The following is a 17,162-nucleotide window of genomic DNA, read 5'->3' as shown; positions in this document are numbered from 1 at the left end:
ACGAGCGAACAAATCGTAATGAATGTATTTTTTTTGCCATCGCTGCCTTTTAACGCTCTTTCGTTCGTCTCGTTGGACTCGCCCCTTTGGCTTAGTCTGCTGATTTGTCTCTATCCTGTGAGTGTGTACCGCTAGCGTACAAAAGGCGCGGATCCGCTGAAAAATATATCATTCTCTTTCAAACCGTAAATCAGTGTGGTTGTGTGGCATCGTTTCACATCACATCGCATCAACGGATTGGTGCCGGAGCACCAGTATACCTAATAGCGGTTATAGAATTTCGGCCGCCAGAGTGCTCGAGTTGGCTTGCAAAGCTGCTCACAACAATAAAAAAACCGCAAAACCGAACAGAACAGAGCACATTCGGTTCGGTGGCAACAACTAGTTTCAGCGAGTGGCAAACGCAATCGCAAAACGGAAGCAGGTAGAAGAAGGAAAAAGTTTGTTTATACAGACTGCTTTGGTGGCAAAACCAGCCACCGTAAAACACGGCGCTTTTCAGGGCCATTAAACCTTTCAAAGAAGAGTTATTGAAAGCTTTTCACAATACCAATGCATTCTAAAGAGACATAATATGACATATAATATAAACTGATTTATTTTGTTTATCTTGTTCTTGAACTTATTGGTGGTTGGGGTCTTTTAAATTGATCATTCAGTTTTCACAAACCCATGCATGGTTTCCGAATTAAAAATGGCTTCAAATTACAACACATTGTATGCAGGATGGCATTAACGAATTTTCTCGGTAGCAAGAACTGCTTTCTTTGGTTGATAACTGATGTTGAAAAATGAATGACGTTACATCTGCATTGTATAGAAAAATAACTAAGGAGCAACATGATGAGCTATGTATTTCCTTATTCTTCTTTCTTTGTTTTTAAGAGGCTTTGAACTTTGCAGTTCATTCGTCTTTATGTATTTCCTGCTGCTCTGTTCTTATTTTAAAGGGCTTTAATCCGAAGGTCATTCGTCCATGTATTTACTGTTGGTTTTTCAGAACGCTTATAGCTCGTTTATTTCTCGACAGATCGTAGAGTTCGTCTCCAAAACCTCAGTTCTTTTTCATTTTTATTTACTTTGTTTGCGGAAACTACAAATCTTACAATTCATTCGTCTCCGAAACACGGATACAGTTTAAGGTACGGTAATGTGCTCAATAGTGAAATATATGATAGTGAATGAGCTGATGACCACCTATGCATCCCCTATCACAGCCATCATTTTGATTGTACGATATGTACATACGTCGAAAGATGCCCTGCGTTTAACATTTAATAAGTACAAAGCCTTCGGAAAAAAATCATGATTTAACTATAAGACAGCGAGAAAAAATTGAGAAAGTTTGTAAAAAAAAAACGCAAAAACACAACACCAAAGGTTCTTTTTAGAACCCCCAACATGTTCATGAAGAGTAAACAGTAAACTAATCCATTTTTCAGGTAGATAGGTAGGTATTCACGTAGCAGAAGAAAATAAAACAATATATTTAAAATATATATTTAGCAAAAGCTGTCCCCTTTGTATAGTCCTACGTCACTCCGGTTATGTCCCCGACATTACCCACCCGTCTTTTTTTTTTTTGTAAACAAATTAAGAAAACTTTTCTTGATCCTTTTCAAAAAGAAGTATAATTCTTTTTTTGAAGATTTCAAGTATTCAAAGTTGCTTTAATGTCCAATGTATTTATACTCACAACGTTTTACTACAATCTGTGATGGTCCTGCCAATGGTCATTCGAGTTGACATGAAATAATATCGATATATATATAAATGGATTTCTGTCTGTCTGATTCTTGTGGGCTCGGAAACTACTGAACCGATCGACATGAAAATTGGTATGTAGGGGTTTTTGAGGCCGGGGAAGGTGTTTGAGACCCCTCCTCCCTCTCTAAGGGGGGGCTGCCATACAAATGAAACACAAATTTCTACATTACTCGAGAGTTAATCAAGTAAAAGAAACCAAATTTGGCATGTGAAGGTTCTAGGGTGCAATAAGTGTTTCTATGGTGGTTAGACACTCCTCTCCCTCTCTAAGGTGGGGCTGCCATACAAATGAAACACAAAATTCTACATTACTCGAGAATTAATCAAGCAAACGAAAACAAATTAAGTATATGGAGGTTTTAGGGTGCAATAAATGATTCTATGGTGGTTATATACTCCACCCCGCTCTCTAAGGGGGAGCTGTCATACAAATGAAAGACAAATTTCTGCATAACTCGAAAACTAATGAAGAAAATGCTAAATTTGGCATGCGAAGGTTTTAGGGGACTCAAAACGTTTCTATAACTCGCATAACGCATAACTCGAAAACTAATCAAGCAAATGGAGCCAAATTTGGCCTCTGAAGATATTAGGGTACACGGAATGTTTCTATGGTGTATAGACACTCCCCCCTCTCTAAGTGGAGAAGAAGGGAGGGGTCTGTCCTTATTTCATCCTATTTTCTGTATCAAACATTTATCCCATGTAACGGAGAAACATATTAACTGCAAGTGGTTAAAAAAAAATGAACGAGAATTGTGTCTTAAAATAGTCTGATATTATAATGATGAGTTTTGGTAGAAGTACTAGGAATTTTATAGTAAAATGTAAACCCAACGGGATCGATTAGAAGATCAATCAATGAACAGTTCTGCGATTGGACTCATGAACTTGCTCATAGTAAAAAAAACGTGAATGTTTGAAGGTATTGATAACAAAAAAACAAATGTTGGGCGGGACGAAGTTTGCCGGGTCAACTAGTAGCCTATACAATAATCAACAACATCGGAAGAAGAGCACTGCTACAGGGTATGAATTCTTCTAATAACAACTTTTTCATGTTTTCTTTGAAAAATTACTGTTTATGTTTCACTCGTAACATTTTTGAGTGTAAATTATCGCGATTGTCATGTTCTGTTTTCTCATTAACATGTTAAACGTGAGAATTTTTTACAACAATGTTTCGAGTAAAACATTATCTTTCCAGGATTATCCATATAAAAATGTCTGGAATCTGGAATATATATTCCAGAAACTATAAAAGATAGAGAGTTAACGTCTTGGACAAAAGTCCATATTTTATTAAAATATAAAAATTAGGATTAGTTGTAATTTTTATTCAAATAAGACATGAAAAAGTTGTTCTTAGAAAAACGTTTACCGGCAAAAGTGCACATCTTCCGATTTATGATGACTATTCAAATATATTTATTTAGAATTAAAAAACAAATGTTTTGGGAAAATGTATTTCAAATTTGAAAAAAAAATTTCAGTTATATTCAAGAAAAAATGTGAAATCATTTCATGAAATTTTAAACAATTTCATTTTGTTGAAAAAATTTCTTCGCTTTTTTCGCTTTCGTCCCAAGTAGTTTCGGTTGCGAGAATTACATTGAAAGAATCGAGTGAAAGATTTTGCTTCATTTCTTTCATTTGTAAAAATGCACATCTTCCGTTTTATGATGACTATTCAGATATTTTTTTTTAGAATTTAAAAAAAAAGTTTTGAGGAAATGTATTTCAGTTTTGAAACAATTTTTTTCAGTGTTATTCAAGAAAAAATGTTGTAATTTTTTTCATGAAATTTTAAACAATGTCCTACATTTCATTCTTTGTCCAAAATTTTATAGGTATTATAGTTTTTGAGTTAATTTTTTTTTGGAAAAAATTTAAGAAAATTTTTCATGACCCTTTTCAAAAAGTAGTTTAATTCTTTTTTGAAGATTTCAGGTATGCAAAGTTGCTCAAATGTCCAATGTATTTATACCCACAACGTTTCACTACAATCTGTGATGGTCCTGCCAATGGTCAGTCGAGTTGACATGAAATAATATTGTCTATAATAACTATAGTAACTATCATCGTTATACGGTTGACAATTTGAACTTTTTTGTTTTGTTCAGGCACAAAACATTTAAAAAAAGTAAACGTTTGTGTTCCATAACTATAGAACCAGTTGAAATACTATTATGGAGCTTTGAAAAATGAACAATTTGCTCTCGATTTGATAGATAAGAATTGAGCCTTGTTCCATTCCAAATTTCTGCTATTTGAGCAGTAGTAACGGAATGCCGATGCGGTCAAACGCATCACTGAAATCATTGTGAAGAGCTTCTACGTGTTTGTCGTTTCCATCGCATTCCAAATAAAAGTCACAAATGCGAATAGAGTTCTTGCAGTTAAACGGCCTACGAAGGAGTTGTGTTGCTTACCCCTCATTCTATTTTTATTTATTGGATTATTGTTATTGTTTCGAATAGTTTAGGAATGCAGGACATAATGACATGTCCACGATAATTAAGTACGTCACATTGAGCGCTTGATTTGAAATTAGGTACCACGACACGATTCCATTCTAGCATTTCAGTTTATAGTGACATGTTGAAGATGCAATGAAAGGGAAGCGTGAGTTTCTCTGTCAGGTTCATCAGAAATACAGGAGTTATTCCATAGGGTTCTGGTCCTTTTGTTTCATCTTATTTTATTAATGCATGGTATATTTCTTGTTATGAACAATAGTTCACCGATATGTTGTTTAAATATCCTGGTAAAAATGAATGGTAGTCTCGCTTTGAACTCAAATGCGACCTTGCTTATTATTGCTTATTATTAATATTTAATTGCCGTATGAAATTTTTAATACCTCCAAAGCGGAATTTGGGACTCGTTCACACAGAAGTTGTCGATGATGTTAGTGGATAAATTGTCTAAATAATAGTTCTGGAAATTTTTCACATGATTCATTTGGTTTGATTATGGCTACATCAAATGTAAAATGGAGGGTTTCATTTTCCCCAACAACTAGAAGTAGAAAGCATTCATTGTCGTTATCGGGAACGAAGTCCACTTTGTTTTGGATGAAATTGCCATAGATATGCATTTTCGCTTCCGGTTCTTGTTTTTTATAAAACCGTTTTTATAAAAAATTATTTCATGCGATTTTTTATGTGCCGGAATACCTTAAAATTATTTCCAAAAATTTCTTCACTTTTTTCGCTTTCGTCCCAGCTAGTTTCGGCTGGGAGAATTATAGTAGAAGTGTGTAATACGCACCCCCTAAGCGAGAATGCATTTATCTTGACCGTGCTCTCAAAATTTAAGATAACAACTACGTCAGTACGTAGATTAGTTAACCCTCAGTTATCTGTAATCGTTCTGTATTTTAGATACTGAATAACAAAAGCGCTACGAATTTCATTTTGTAAGACGCCCAAATTCTAAATTTTCAATCATAAGGTATTAAATGGCCCAGCAGAAGTACACTGAGAGGAAAATTTAGTAAATATGACGAATTTTTTGGTACATGTTACCAATTCTCTAGTCATTTTCTACCCTACCAATCTTTGGTACATGTTACGAAAGAAAAATGGTAGGAAAAAATGTCAAACACACTGCGATTTGTTGGTCCAACATTGGTGCAATATCAGTGAAAATGTTGCTTCTCATTTGTGATGATTACCTATCAGGGATTATGAAAATATTTTTTAATAATTATTTTTAATTCAAAAAATATATTTGATTACATTTAACTCCACATACTTAGAATACATTATACTAATAACATAGAACTTATTCTATAAACAGTATCAATTATTCTACAATATAAAAATTATCATTGTGAATAATAATAACAGTACATAATAACATCAATTATTCTATGAGCAGCGTACAAGGGGAAAATTACTATCGCAGCCTCAACCACATCAATTTCATATGCATTTCCAAAGTCTCGAGTACTCGAAAAAGTTTCCGTTCCTCTTCCTGCTGCATCGCTCTGGTTTGCATTATTTAGGGACGGGGATAGCTGATTAACAGAGTGTCGGTAGCACAGCACGTTTCATCCGTATTTTGTTCTCTCGTGTCCCCATGAACAAAGGAAAAACATATGTTAATAATATTAAATATGTATACATGTAATGAAACATAACATCAACAAAATGCTCACCTCCGAATATCTTCGTCTCCAAAAGAGAAATGGCAATTGCAACTGCGCGCTTCACAGATGTTAGGTATGACAAAAAAAACAAGGTTACTAATGGTATGAAGTAACATATACGTTTCCTTGGTAAGAACGTTCATTGCGTCTGACACCACTTTTACGCGATTTTGGTAATATTTACAAAAAATATGTATATTTTGACTACTTATGACTGTTTTGACTACTGAAGATTTGGTAGCTGCTTTTACTAAACTATTTCTCCAGTGTATGATATGCCCATGAGCTGTTTCTCTCAGAGACTATAAAGCTCAGAGAAACAGCTTGTATGAATGAGAGATTCCATCAATCTATTCCCTTCATGCCTACCAGCGAAGAGAAGAAACCGTTTCTCCGGTGAGCGTGTTCTCCCAGTATTCGTGTATTGATTGTTCAGTCCGCGCTCTTGTTTTCCTGCATTCTCTGAGCACATAATATAGATGCCAAATGTGAAGACATGTTTTCGTTTCGAAGACATTTAATTTTGTGAAAACATACTGAGGTCATTTCAAAATTGTTTTTACAATTTTTTTGTGTGATTTATCGAACATGATTTAGAAATATCGTGATGGTTTGCTCATTTTTGTTCATTATGATTACATTTGAAGACATTTATTCGTGCCATGCAAAGATATTTGAAAAAATCATCTGGCATCCCTCACATCCAAGCTATTTCTCTCGTGAGAATGTTTTCCGGCCGAAAGCGAGCATATTGCCCCGATCGAGGGTATGCCATACTGCCCGATGGTAAGTTGATGCGGAAAATGTCAAATAGAGAAGGAAAGGAATCCTTTCTTACCATTTTCTTCATCTGAGATATTCACTTGGAACTCGACTAAATAAATATGACCCACAGTTATCGCCTCTGAATCGGTTTCAAGCAGCAAAAACCTTATAGAAATGACGTAGAAAATTATATCGAAAATCGCTTCTAAAGAAAATTATTTTTCTCATTTTTTCAAAGCATGTTACAAATGTAAAACTTGCATGGTTGGAATCTTTCATTGAGTAGCACAGTTGCCTGTATCCATTGCATTTCTATTCTTGCTGGTTTACGAGAAAATCAGGCGGATCAAATTGCCCGGTATACGCATTTTAGACACATCTCCTCTACATTGTAAGAAACGAGGAAAATATTTTGCTACATTTCTTTCATTTACGCCGGGCTTTTCATGCGATTAAAATTCCGATTATAACGGAAAAGTGAGCACATATTATAATTTACAAAACGATTTCATAACAAGTGCTTCTTCCCGCCTTCGTATGAAAAGGTATACATACTCGAATATACTTCCCTTGCTAGGCAATGGGTCGACTATAGTGAGCTTTGTGACAACTCATTGTGTGCAAGATTTTCACGACTTATCAGGGACACGATACCGTAAATAGCCTCAGGTGTGTTACTGTCTCTGGCTCTGTTTACTTCTTGCAGAGAGTGCTTTAAGCGCATTGTCACTGCTCCTCCGGGACACAGTGCCGTAGGGATGGCAACTGGATATATATAAACTGTATGTATTTTTATCGCATGGTTTCACACCTTATTCGCATTATCATTCACCTTGTTCGCTTTAAGATGGACTGGGAAAAACTGCGCGCGAAGAACCTTGAACCCACGCTGGCCGTTGATAAAGAAAATTTTTTTTCTCGCAGAAAATTCACATCGTCCGGAGGCTGCACCGTGATAGCGATCTACATTACCTACACAATGCTGCCCATTCGGTTAAGGGAGGCCGTCGTGGGGGGCACCCTGCTGTCTCTCTCGCATATCCTGCTGACCTTCGCCATGAGCGAATCGGATGACCACGAGGTGGTAAGTGGTTGTATTAGTTTTTTTTTTTATTCAACTCTCAGGACATTCAATGAAAGATGCATTCATCCATTCAGCTCTTTTCGGACCTCATAACGCTGGGCTGCACGAACGCAACTGGCATTCTGCTGCATTGGCCAAAGGAGAAATCCCAGCGAAATGCGTTCATGGAAACACGTCAGTGCGTTGAGGCGCGGCTGAGAATCCAGCGGGAAAACCAGAAGCAGGAGCAGCTGCTGCTCTCGGTGCTGCCGCGGCACGTGGCGATGGAAATGAAAAACGATATTGCCGGCCAGCCACGGGAAGAGGCCCAGTTCCACAAGATTTACATCCAACGGCACGAGAACGTGAGTATACTATTTGCGGACATTTGCGGTTTCACGAGCCTCTCAGATCAGTGCACGGCGGAAGAATTGGTGCGACTATTGAACGAGTTGTTCGCTCGGTTCGACCGGTTGGCCCAAGAACATCACTGCCTGCGGATAAAGCTACTGGGCGATTGTTACTACTGCGTGTCCGGATTGCCGGAAGCGAGGCCGGACCACGCGATGTGTGCCGTTGAGATGGGTCTGGATATGATCGACGCCATTGCATTGGTCAGGGAGGTGATGGCCGTGAATGTGAACATGCGAGTTGGCATTCACACGGGGAGGGTTCACTGCGGGGTGCTGGGGCTTAAGAAGTGGCAGTTTGATGTGTGGTCGAACGATGTGACACTAGCGAATTACATGGAGAGTGGAGGCGTTCCCGGTAGGGTTCATATTACGAAGGAAACGCTCAGGTGTTTGGGTGATCACTACGAAGTGGAAGAAGGTCATGGGGCCGATCGGAACAACTATCTGAAAGATCACCAGATCCAAACCTATCTGATAGTTCCTAAGGAGTCGTATCGGGCGGTTAGTTGTGATCATTTATGATCAATTTCTATCTTAAATGATACCTCATTACAGCACACCATGTCCAAGCAGTCATCCTCCGTAAACGGAAACGTTTCCAAGGAGTTGCGGATGATGGGCCATTGGTCGAAAATGGGTTTCAATGATAAGCAGGAGCCAAAAAGCACCGAGGAGGAAGTGAACGAGTATTTGATCAAGGCGATCGATGCGAGGTCGATCGACAGGTTACGTTTGGATCACTGCAAGCGCTTCCATCTGACCTTTATCAAGGATGAAATCGAAAAAAAGTATTGCCGAGAGCCAGATCCGATGCTGAATGTGTACTTCTACTGCAGCATCATAATTTTCTTCGGCATTATGTCGATTCAGGTGCTGGTGTTTTCGATGTAAGCTGAACCAATCCTATAGTTTGTCCTACAAGAAGAGTCATATTTTTCTTTTGTGTTTTCAGGGACCGGTACAGCTATTGGGTGTACGGAATCCTAACCGTGATTCTACTGCTGTCATGTGTTCCAGTCTTCTCGAGGGAAGATACAGTGAGTTTGATATTTTGCTTTTATATTGTAAGTGATTTCGAATAACGCCAATGTACTTCAACCAGAAAATCTCCAATTTCTTCCGGGTGATGTCTCAGAAGATTCACGGCCGTCGGGAAATTGCCCAAGTGATATCGCTCTGTGTGGTAGTTACTGTGATATGCTCATCTTACTACAAATTGGTTAGCTCTTCAATAAACCAACACAATTTCGGACGTTCACAGAGTTATTTCTTCCAGACTTTTATTTTCTATCTGTCTCTTACCGGCGAGTATTCTCTTGTGCGGCCTAATAACTGTAAAGAATCTAAAATTGTTAATGTAAGTATGATGAAATACATAATTTCTAGCTCTGAAGTATACTATAATTTCGACCGTCTTGAATTTGCGTTGCAGATTTTGCTACTTTTAACATTGCTTGCCTTACTGACCTGTGCGGTCCATCAGTTTATCAAGATTCTGTTCAAGATCATCCTGTTGGTGGTCATTATGGTGTGCTACGTCACCTCGATCGTAGTGCTGGCGCTGATTTTTGATCTTCACTGCGAGCCATGGTAAGTTTTGTCGCGGGCAAACAAAAAAAAAAGATGATACGGGAAATGTAGTTGATGTTCAAGATTTTATATAAGTACTAGCTGGCTCGGCAAACGTTGTTCTGCCATATAAATTATTGCTAGTGGATATGTTGTTTTTTAAATAGAAAATAATCAATTTATTAATAGTGTGTTAAAACAGTCTAAAAAATCGATCGAATGTGATCGATAGGAAAGAACGAATGAACTGATGTGTGTTCGATGTTTATGCTGCCGTAATCGTCATTCGATAAACAATATGAAATATTCGTGACTCATGTGTTCATAGTTGTGTGTACGGTATGAATGAAGCATCAATACGATGACCGCCGACGAAAAATAAAATAAAAAAAGTCACAGGGTTGTGTCCGAGACTCATCCGCATAGTTGACGTAGGATTCCGTTAGGCTGTCTGTTGATTTCGGATATGTTTGAAGAATTACATCGTTAAACTTACAAATTACAAAACATCGTTAAAATGATTCAGTGGCCCTGAATATATATATAAAAATTGTTATAGATTGCCATCAATCCATCATGAAATGACTGAGCAATAAACGTTTGAAATTGGACATTTTTCACAATGCGATCTATTTTCGGTTTTCAATTTGTACCCCCCTATGTTCCTGAAAGACGTAATCCTACGTCAAAACAAACCATTACTTTTCTTAATTCAATGTATTTAATTAACGTAACTGACATGTTTGATCTCTTAAAAGTTTAATGTACAGTGAAAAAATAATATTTTTGTTGTGAAATAAAAGAAAGAAAATCAATATTGTTACCTTTCAACTGCTGTTTCGTTAGAGAAGCAATTTTAAATTATTAAAATTTGAATGAAAATTATTACTCGAAGTTGTTTAAATACTTAGAAGACATAGTCCTGACCTAACTTAACTATCTTTCTATAAATCCGCCATTTCCGCCAAAACATTATTCATTATATAACATCAATTTTTTTTTTATCCCATTTATTTATTTAAGGCTCATTAACAATCTAGCTGTAACAGAGCCGATTTTTAATCGTGTACATGTCACATGGTTATCATATCTATAATTAGCACATTACACAGTTGCCATTCGCCAGTATTCCTTCTATATCATTACATATGGTACATTCACACAGTAGCCATTTAGGCGTAAGAGTATTCTTTCTGTTCTTCCATTAGCCAGTTGGACCACCGGACAGCGGAGACAGTGATTGATCATTGATGAGTTATTTATAGAACAGCAGCCCGATGTGTCTTGCAGAGCAGAGCAGTTGTATGGATGAATCGATCTTATTTCGACCGTGGATCGATCTCCATCGCTGATGATTGTTGCGTGGACGTAGCTATTCTGTAACAACACAAAGATGGTCAATGAGGGCCCTGAGTTTTGAACTCACGATCGATCGCTTACTAAGCGAACGCGCAACCAATGTGGCTACGAAGACCCCCATATATAACATCATTATCAGAGACACTTTTTGTTCAAGATTTTCCCATCGTGCAGAGAATGTGTTACTTTGTAACACAGAACACATATGAGGGTCCATTTTCATTTGCATTTTTTTTAAAGCGTGCTTATTTCACCCGAAAATTTATTACCATTTTTTCCTTCACAGAAGTTAAACATGAAGCTCTATGTAGTCTATGTCCAATTGTTTGGCAATTGGATTTATGCTGAACGGATTACAGAATGCAATATTGCGATCCGTTCGGATAATTCTGACTCGATCTGATTTCAGAACATAGGAGAGTAGGTGATCAGTAGACGGATCTAGAATTTCAGGGGAAATAACCGATTTCCTCCGAGCGTATTTTTTCGACTAACCAAAGTAAAGATTGAATGGCAAAGGCGAGGATTACCACATCCCTCGCCTATGTCATTCAATCTCATATGTATACGTGTAATGTGGTAATGTAGCTCATTAAAGACTTCATGTTTTGTTTGAATACACGTGCTGTAATTGCATGACAATGTGTGCATTTTGTCCTGGCAATAGCAAAAACTGTGTCGGTTCTGCTCATGAGCGTCTCGCAAGTTAATGTGCTATTCCTTACGCTGCTTCTGTGGATTCTGTCGAATGAATCACAATCGTTCGCTCTCTGCCTTCGCATATATGTCGACCATGAATTGTTGGCATAGCACACTAATAGAATCACTTTGTCCTGATCATGTCGAATCATCACACGATACATATAAAAATTCACAAATTGTTTGTTTTGTATCCTTTAACCATATGTTCATAAATATTAATTCAAAATGAGTAATGATGTTCATAATAAATGAAGTGTCTGTGGCAGGATCTCATTTTTAAAGTTTGTGCAATATCCTTGTTGTCCCTTCAGAACAGCCATTTGATGAAAATCCATCAATAAGATTCCTCGTGGCTTCACTGTGGTCACACGTATTTGAGAGCTTGTCACTACGTTGAGACGGAAAACGTTAGGAACGTTAGTACCATCGAATAAGAAGATAGGAAGCATCGTATGATCGATGTGTGTCGATGATGAACTCCATATTATTGTTTCATCTCCGAATCACAATTTCTTGCGTCGCTGTGCAGTCGCCAGCAATGTCTTTAACAACATTAACATAGATATACACACGTTCCCTTCAGCTGGTTTTTTTTTATCAGGATTGATGATAATGGCGTATATGTTGTTCAAATCACATTCATTCAATAATTCGTTGTGCATATTCAAAAAACCTCGCCGGGGATGCGCCTGGCTTTAGACGAATTGAGGTTACATTTGCAAATTCGATGAAGCGAACATAAACCCATTTGTCATTTAACATCGTAAATAAACTTGTTCTTTTTGAAAAACGAACGACGGTATAATTATTTGGATGTTGTTCATACAAAAAGTACTAATGTGGCGATTAAAAATATATGTATTTAATTTGTTGTTTTGTATTTTTTTAGAGCGCTTTTCTTAGCCTCTAGCTGAACATGTTGGTTCAGAGGTAGCAAGTGAAGGATAGCCTCCAGTGCCTTCGAGGGTGTGCTTCGCATTGATCCAGTAATTGCAACGCATGCTAGTCGTTGGAGTTTGTTTAGCTTTTTTGTAGCTACAGTCTCCTTGGTCTTTGGCCACCAGATAAGACAATCACATAATTAGACGACCCGCCCAGCTCCTAGGTGATTTTTCTGTGTGTGAGCATGCCATGGATCCATTCGACTATACAGTTATCGAAGTGTCTTCTTCTCATTGCCTGTGCCATTAGAAGCATAAGAAGCATTATCAAAAGCACCTTCGATGTCAAGAAACGCACATAATGCGGTTTATTTTGACAAGAGAGATTTTTCAATTTTTGTCACAAGCATGTATAGTGCTGTTATTGTGGATTTGCCTTATTGGTAGGCAAACTGGTATTTGGATAGTGGGTGTTTGGACATGAATACAGACTTTATGTATTCATATAATACTTTTTCCATAGTTTTCAACAGTATTGATGATAAACTAATTGGTCTGAAAGTCTTTGGAAAAGATTTGTCGTGTTTTCCCGCTTTTGGGATGAAAAATTCTTTCACAAGTCTCCATATCGAAGGAATGTGCTCTAGTATCAGACTTGCCTTAAAGATCTCGATTAGAGACGGAATTAGTTTTGATTCTCCATTTTGAATCAGGGCTGGAAAAATCCCATCTGCACCTGCAGATTTGTAAGGTAGAAAGGATCTCACCGCGTTTACTACTCTGGCCCTCGTGAAGACTAACCCAGCAACTATGTTAGCGACATCCTTTGCACTTTCGGGTCCTATGAAACGCCTTCGAGAGCATATTGTGTCGCCATTGTAGCCAGGATTTGTATCCGGGTGGACAGATGTAGATCCCGGAAAGTGAGTCTTCATCAGTAAGTCTAGTACTTCTGAGAGGGTTTTTGTGAACGAACCGTCATCCTTTTTAAGCGATCCAAGCCCGTTCGAGTGGTCTTTTGCCAAAGTCTTGTTGAGTCTAGCAACAATTGGGGTATTTTCAATGCTTTCGCAGTTATATACCCAGGATTTTCGTTTAGATCGTCTCAGTTCTCTACTGTACTCAGTTAGGGCTCTCTTATATTGAGACCAGTCCGAGGTAATTTTTGCTCTGTTGAACAGTTTACGCGCCGTTTTGCGAAGCCGTTCGAGCCTTTTATTCCACCAAGGAACGTTTCTCGTCGAAGAAACTTTTCTCAGTGGGCAATTACTGTTGTAGCCAGAGACTATCGTTTCATTTAATTCTTTTGTAGCTGATTCAAGCTGCTGAATCGACCTTATTTTCGAGTTTAGAGTCTTGAACTCGAGTTCAAGTGCATACCGATCCCAATTGGTTTTTTTGGGATCTCGGTATTCTCTATGAACTTCCATGCCACCATTCCATTCAAAAATAATGTGTCTATGATCAGACAAAGACGCCTCTTCGGAAACGTGCCAGTTATGGATATTTTCTTGAATAGCCGAGCTGCACAGCGTTAGATCTAAGACTTCTTGTCTGATAGCGTTAATAAAGGTTGGTTCATTCCCTTTGTTAGCAATATCTTTGTTGTTTGACGAGAGAAATTCTAAAAGACACTCACGTCGGTAGTTAATATCCGTACTTGCCCACATGGTGTGATGAGCGTTGGCATCACATCCGATAATGAAGTCCTTGTTAATTTCCCTGCAGTAGTTTACAAACGCCGCTACCTCTCGTGGAGGAACCTCAAGAACGTCGCCTGGAAAGTAAGCCGACGCAATTACGATGTCGGCCCTTCCTTTGGCGGTAGGAACTTCCACTCTGATCGTGACGATGTCCCTTTGAATGAACTCTGTAATAGGAAAGCATTTAATGTTTGCATTTACTAAGATAGCAGCTCTTGGGGAGTCATGCTTGTCATCATAGAACAACTTAAATGAACCTGTTTGAATACCTAGTATTCTTCCTTTGTGAACCCAAGGCTCTTGTATAAGAGCTAGATCCACAGCGTCTTTTGTAAACCTCCTGGATAGCACGCTCGACGCTGCTTTGGCGTGGTGGAGGTTTATTTGCAGAACTTTAGTGTTCTGCATTAGGTTGGGTTGTCCGATCTGGTGGTTCATTTGGGAGGATCGGAGTCCCATCTGTTTTTTTGAAAATCAGGTCAGGTTTTTTGCTTGTTCCAGTTTCCGTATTCGTATTGGATCTGGGATGGGTTTGAAGAAACTCACCTTTTTTACTTGGCACAATCGAGGTTCCTAACCTGTTTGCGATAACCGTTGAGTTTGTACCGCTTGGGCCGGGAATACTCAGAATGCCAAGCTTCTTGTTTTTCGGAGAAGCTTCACGAGGGCGCTTTGGTCTGCCAGAAACCCTTCTGACGACTTCTTGAGCATTTTGTGATTCCACTATTTTGGAGTCACTAGTCTCTGAAGACTTCAGATTTCCTGGGTTTTAGGAATTTTTAGGTTCCCCGTTTTTTGGCCCCAGATCTCCTTTGAATACACCGGAGCTTTTATGGGTTATGACTTGGCGCTGCTTTGGATTTGTTTTCCTCAGCTTAGTCGCCAAATCGGAAGTTTATATTGAAGTTTGTGCTAGTTAGTTGAAGCATTGAAGCTTCGTCGACTGTTAGCGTCCAGTCCGCGTGAATTTCGTTGGGATTGGATCTCTTTAGTATTCGCCATTTATCGGTGGAGAGATCTTCATTTTGACTCTCAATGAGGCTTTTGAGTCTCTCGTCGCTGAATGTTGCGCTTTGTGGGAAAAAGGCATGGAGAATTTCTGGACGCGGAATATTTTTGGCGTCTAGAGCAACCAGTTTGATGTTGTCGTCTAGGATTATCCCGGGAACCACTTTCTTCAACCATTCCGAAGTTTGATGGTCTTTGCACGAAGGGATTAGATAACATAACTTATACGAGCAATTGAAAAATTTGGGCTTAGCCGGCTCGTTTCCTTGTTGCTCTATTGCAGTGAGTAGAGCATTTTGGATGGAATCTAACTGAGCCGTAGTAAGATCGGTGTTGGGATAGTCCTCCGGGAGTATTCCAACTTTGATCTGTTCCACAGCTTCCTTGAAGGAGATTCCAGTTTCGACAGAAGTTATTGTGGAGTCTTTGTTTTGAAGAGTGTTTTGGGCATCTTTTTTTTGCTCATTCAACCCCGCTCTTTTACGGGGGCAGAGATTTTGTTTAGATTGTTTTTCGTCACTACTAGGTAGTTCCGTTCCTCGGGGGCGTTTTGCTGGTCCAGAGATGTGCTGACTCAGTGCTTGCTGCCGAGCTTCCTTTGCAGGGATCCCAGCTGCGACCAAGTTCTTCAACCTCCTTCTCTGACCCTTGGTGAGGTTTTTCTTCCACGAAGAGTGGACCTCAGCTGAATCTAGCACTTTAGGTTCAGTTTTTGTAGTGACGTTACTTTCGTCACTTTCATTCTCTAGCGACTCACAACGAGTCGGGGTGTTGAGGATGGAAGAGGAGCAGGACTGAACATCCGCAGGTGCGTCGCTCAGTACTTCATCCTCTTCGACATTCATAGAGTCGACCTCTATGACGATTTTTTCCGACAGAGAGAGGCTGCCGGAACCCGGAAGATTTTTGTTTTTCGTTGAATTATTCATGAAATTCCCACGAGTTGCGCGGTAAAGAAGGTCAACTGCATCAGTGACCCGCTTAATGCAGAGGGGGCAGATGATACTGTGGAGGGTGCCCTGGTACTCCACAGGCTCCGTTAGAGGCAGGGTATTGAACCCCCCCCCCCAACCATTCATCCCTCAGCACGGGTCGCGTCACACCTTGGATTAGGGGTTTATCCATTACTCTCTTTCCATAATAACCATGGATAACAGCTATTACAACCATCCTTCTTTTAGGGGCTTTGGACCCACTGTTCTGGTTCTCAATAATTTCAGGTTCTTATACGGACATGCTATTATCAAGATAATTTCAGGTTCTTACAAGGACATGCCATTGTCGAGATCCGTCATTCGCAGGCGGAGTTCAAGGAACGTTAGTGCCTCCCAAGCAAAAGAAGAATCCATCCTAGCATATTTGTCAAACATTTTACAATATATGAACATCTTCATGAAATTATTTCCACTGAAGAACCAAAACCTTTACGAGTGATTATTTTAGTAAATTATGTCACATGTAACTTTCGATAGAAGCTCGAAATTTTATGGGAAAGAATCCTTGTTTTGACTATCTAGGTGAAGCAGAAACAACGCTCAAGAAACTCAAATCTTCTGTGAAATGAAACATCAAACCGTTGTTCACGGAACAGCATCATCTCCATTCCATGCAGCTCGAGGGTTACTCCTGCGAGCGGTACAACACAACAAAGATATCATCCAGCATCAACGGTTGCAACACAATGAGATCATCTTATCAAGTTCACACGTTTTTATGTTCGGCTAGACCGTTTCCAGAAATGAAGTGTCATTTGCGTAAAATTAAACGACAGCCCAC

At 38.9% G+C, this 17,162-nt stretch overlaps 1 protein-coding gene across 3 annotated transcripts in view; it reads left to right on the top strand.

Annotated features, from left to right (window-relative positions):
- The window catches only part of LOC129779566 (adenylate cyclase type 6), a 497,443-nt gene that overhangs the window by 466,182 nt on the left and 14,099 nt on the right, over positions 1 to 17,162 (top strand). For all 3 annotated transcript variants that reach the window (XM_055787124.1, XM_055787122.1, XM_055787123.1), the window contains exons 9-15: positions 7,613 to 7,772; positions 7,847 to 8,665; positions 8,720 to 9,051; positions 9,117 to 9,201; positions 9,267 to 9,383; positions 9,441 to 9,521; positions 9,597 to 9,754. In XM_055787124.1, the coding sequence (XP_055643099.1) occupies positions 7,613 to 7,772; positions 7,847 to 8,665; positions 8,720 to 9,051; positions 9,117 to 9,201; positions 9,267 to 9,383; positions 9,441 to 9,521; positions 9,597 to 9,754 (1,752 nt within the window). The remainder of the gene's footprint in view (positions 1 to 7,612; positions 7,773 to 7,846; positions 8,666 to 8,719; positions 9,052 to 9,116; positions 9,202 to 9,266; positions 9,384 to 9,440; positions 9,522 to 9,596; positions 9,755 to 17,162) is intronic.

This window comes from Toxorhynchites rutilus, chromosome 3, assembly GCF_029784135.1.
Source record: "Toxorhynchites rutilus septentrionalis strain SRP chromosome 3, ASM2978413v1, whole genome shotgun sequence".
In the NCBI taxonomy this organism is placed as follows: Eukaryota; Metazoa; Arthropoda; class Insecta; order Diptera; family Culicidae; genus Toxorhynchites; species Toxorhynchites rutilus.
The sequence above is the reverse complement of the archived record's forward strand: the minus strand, read 5'-3'. Positions and strand labels throughout refer to the sequence as shown.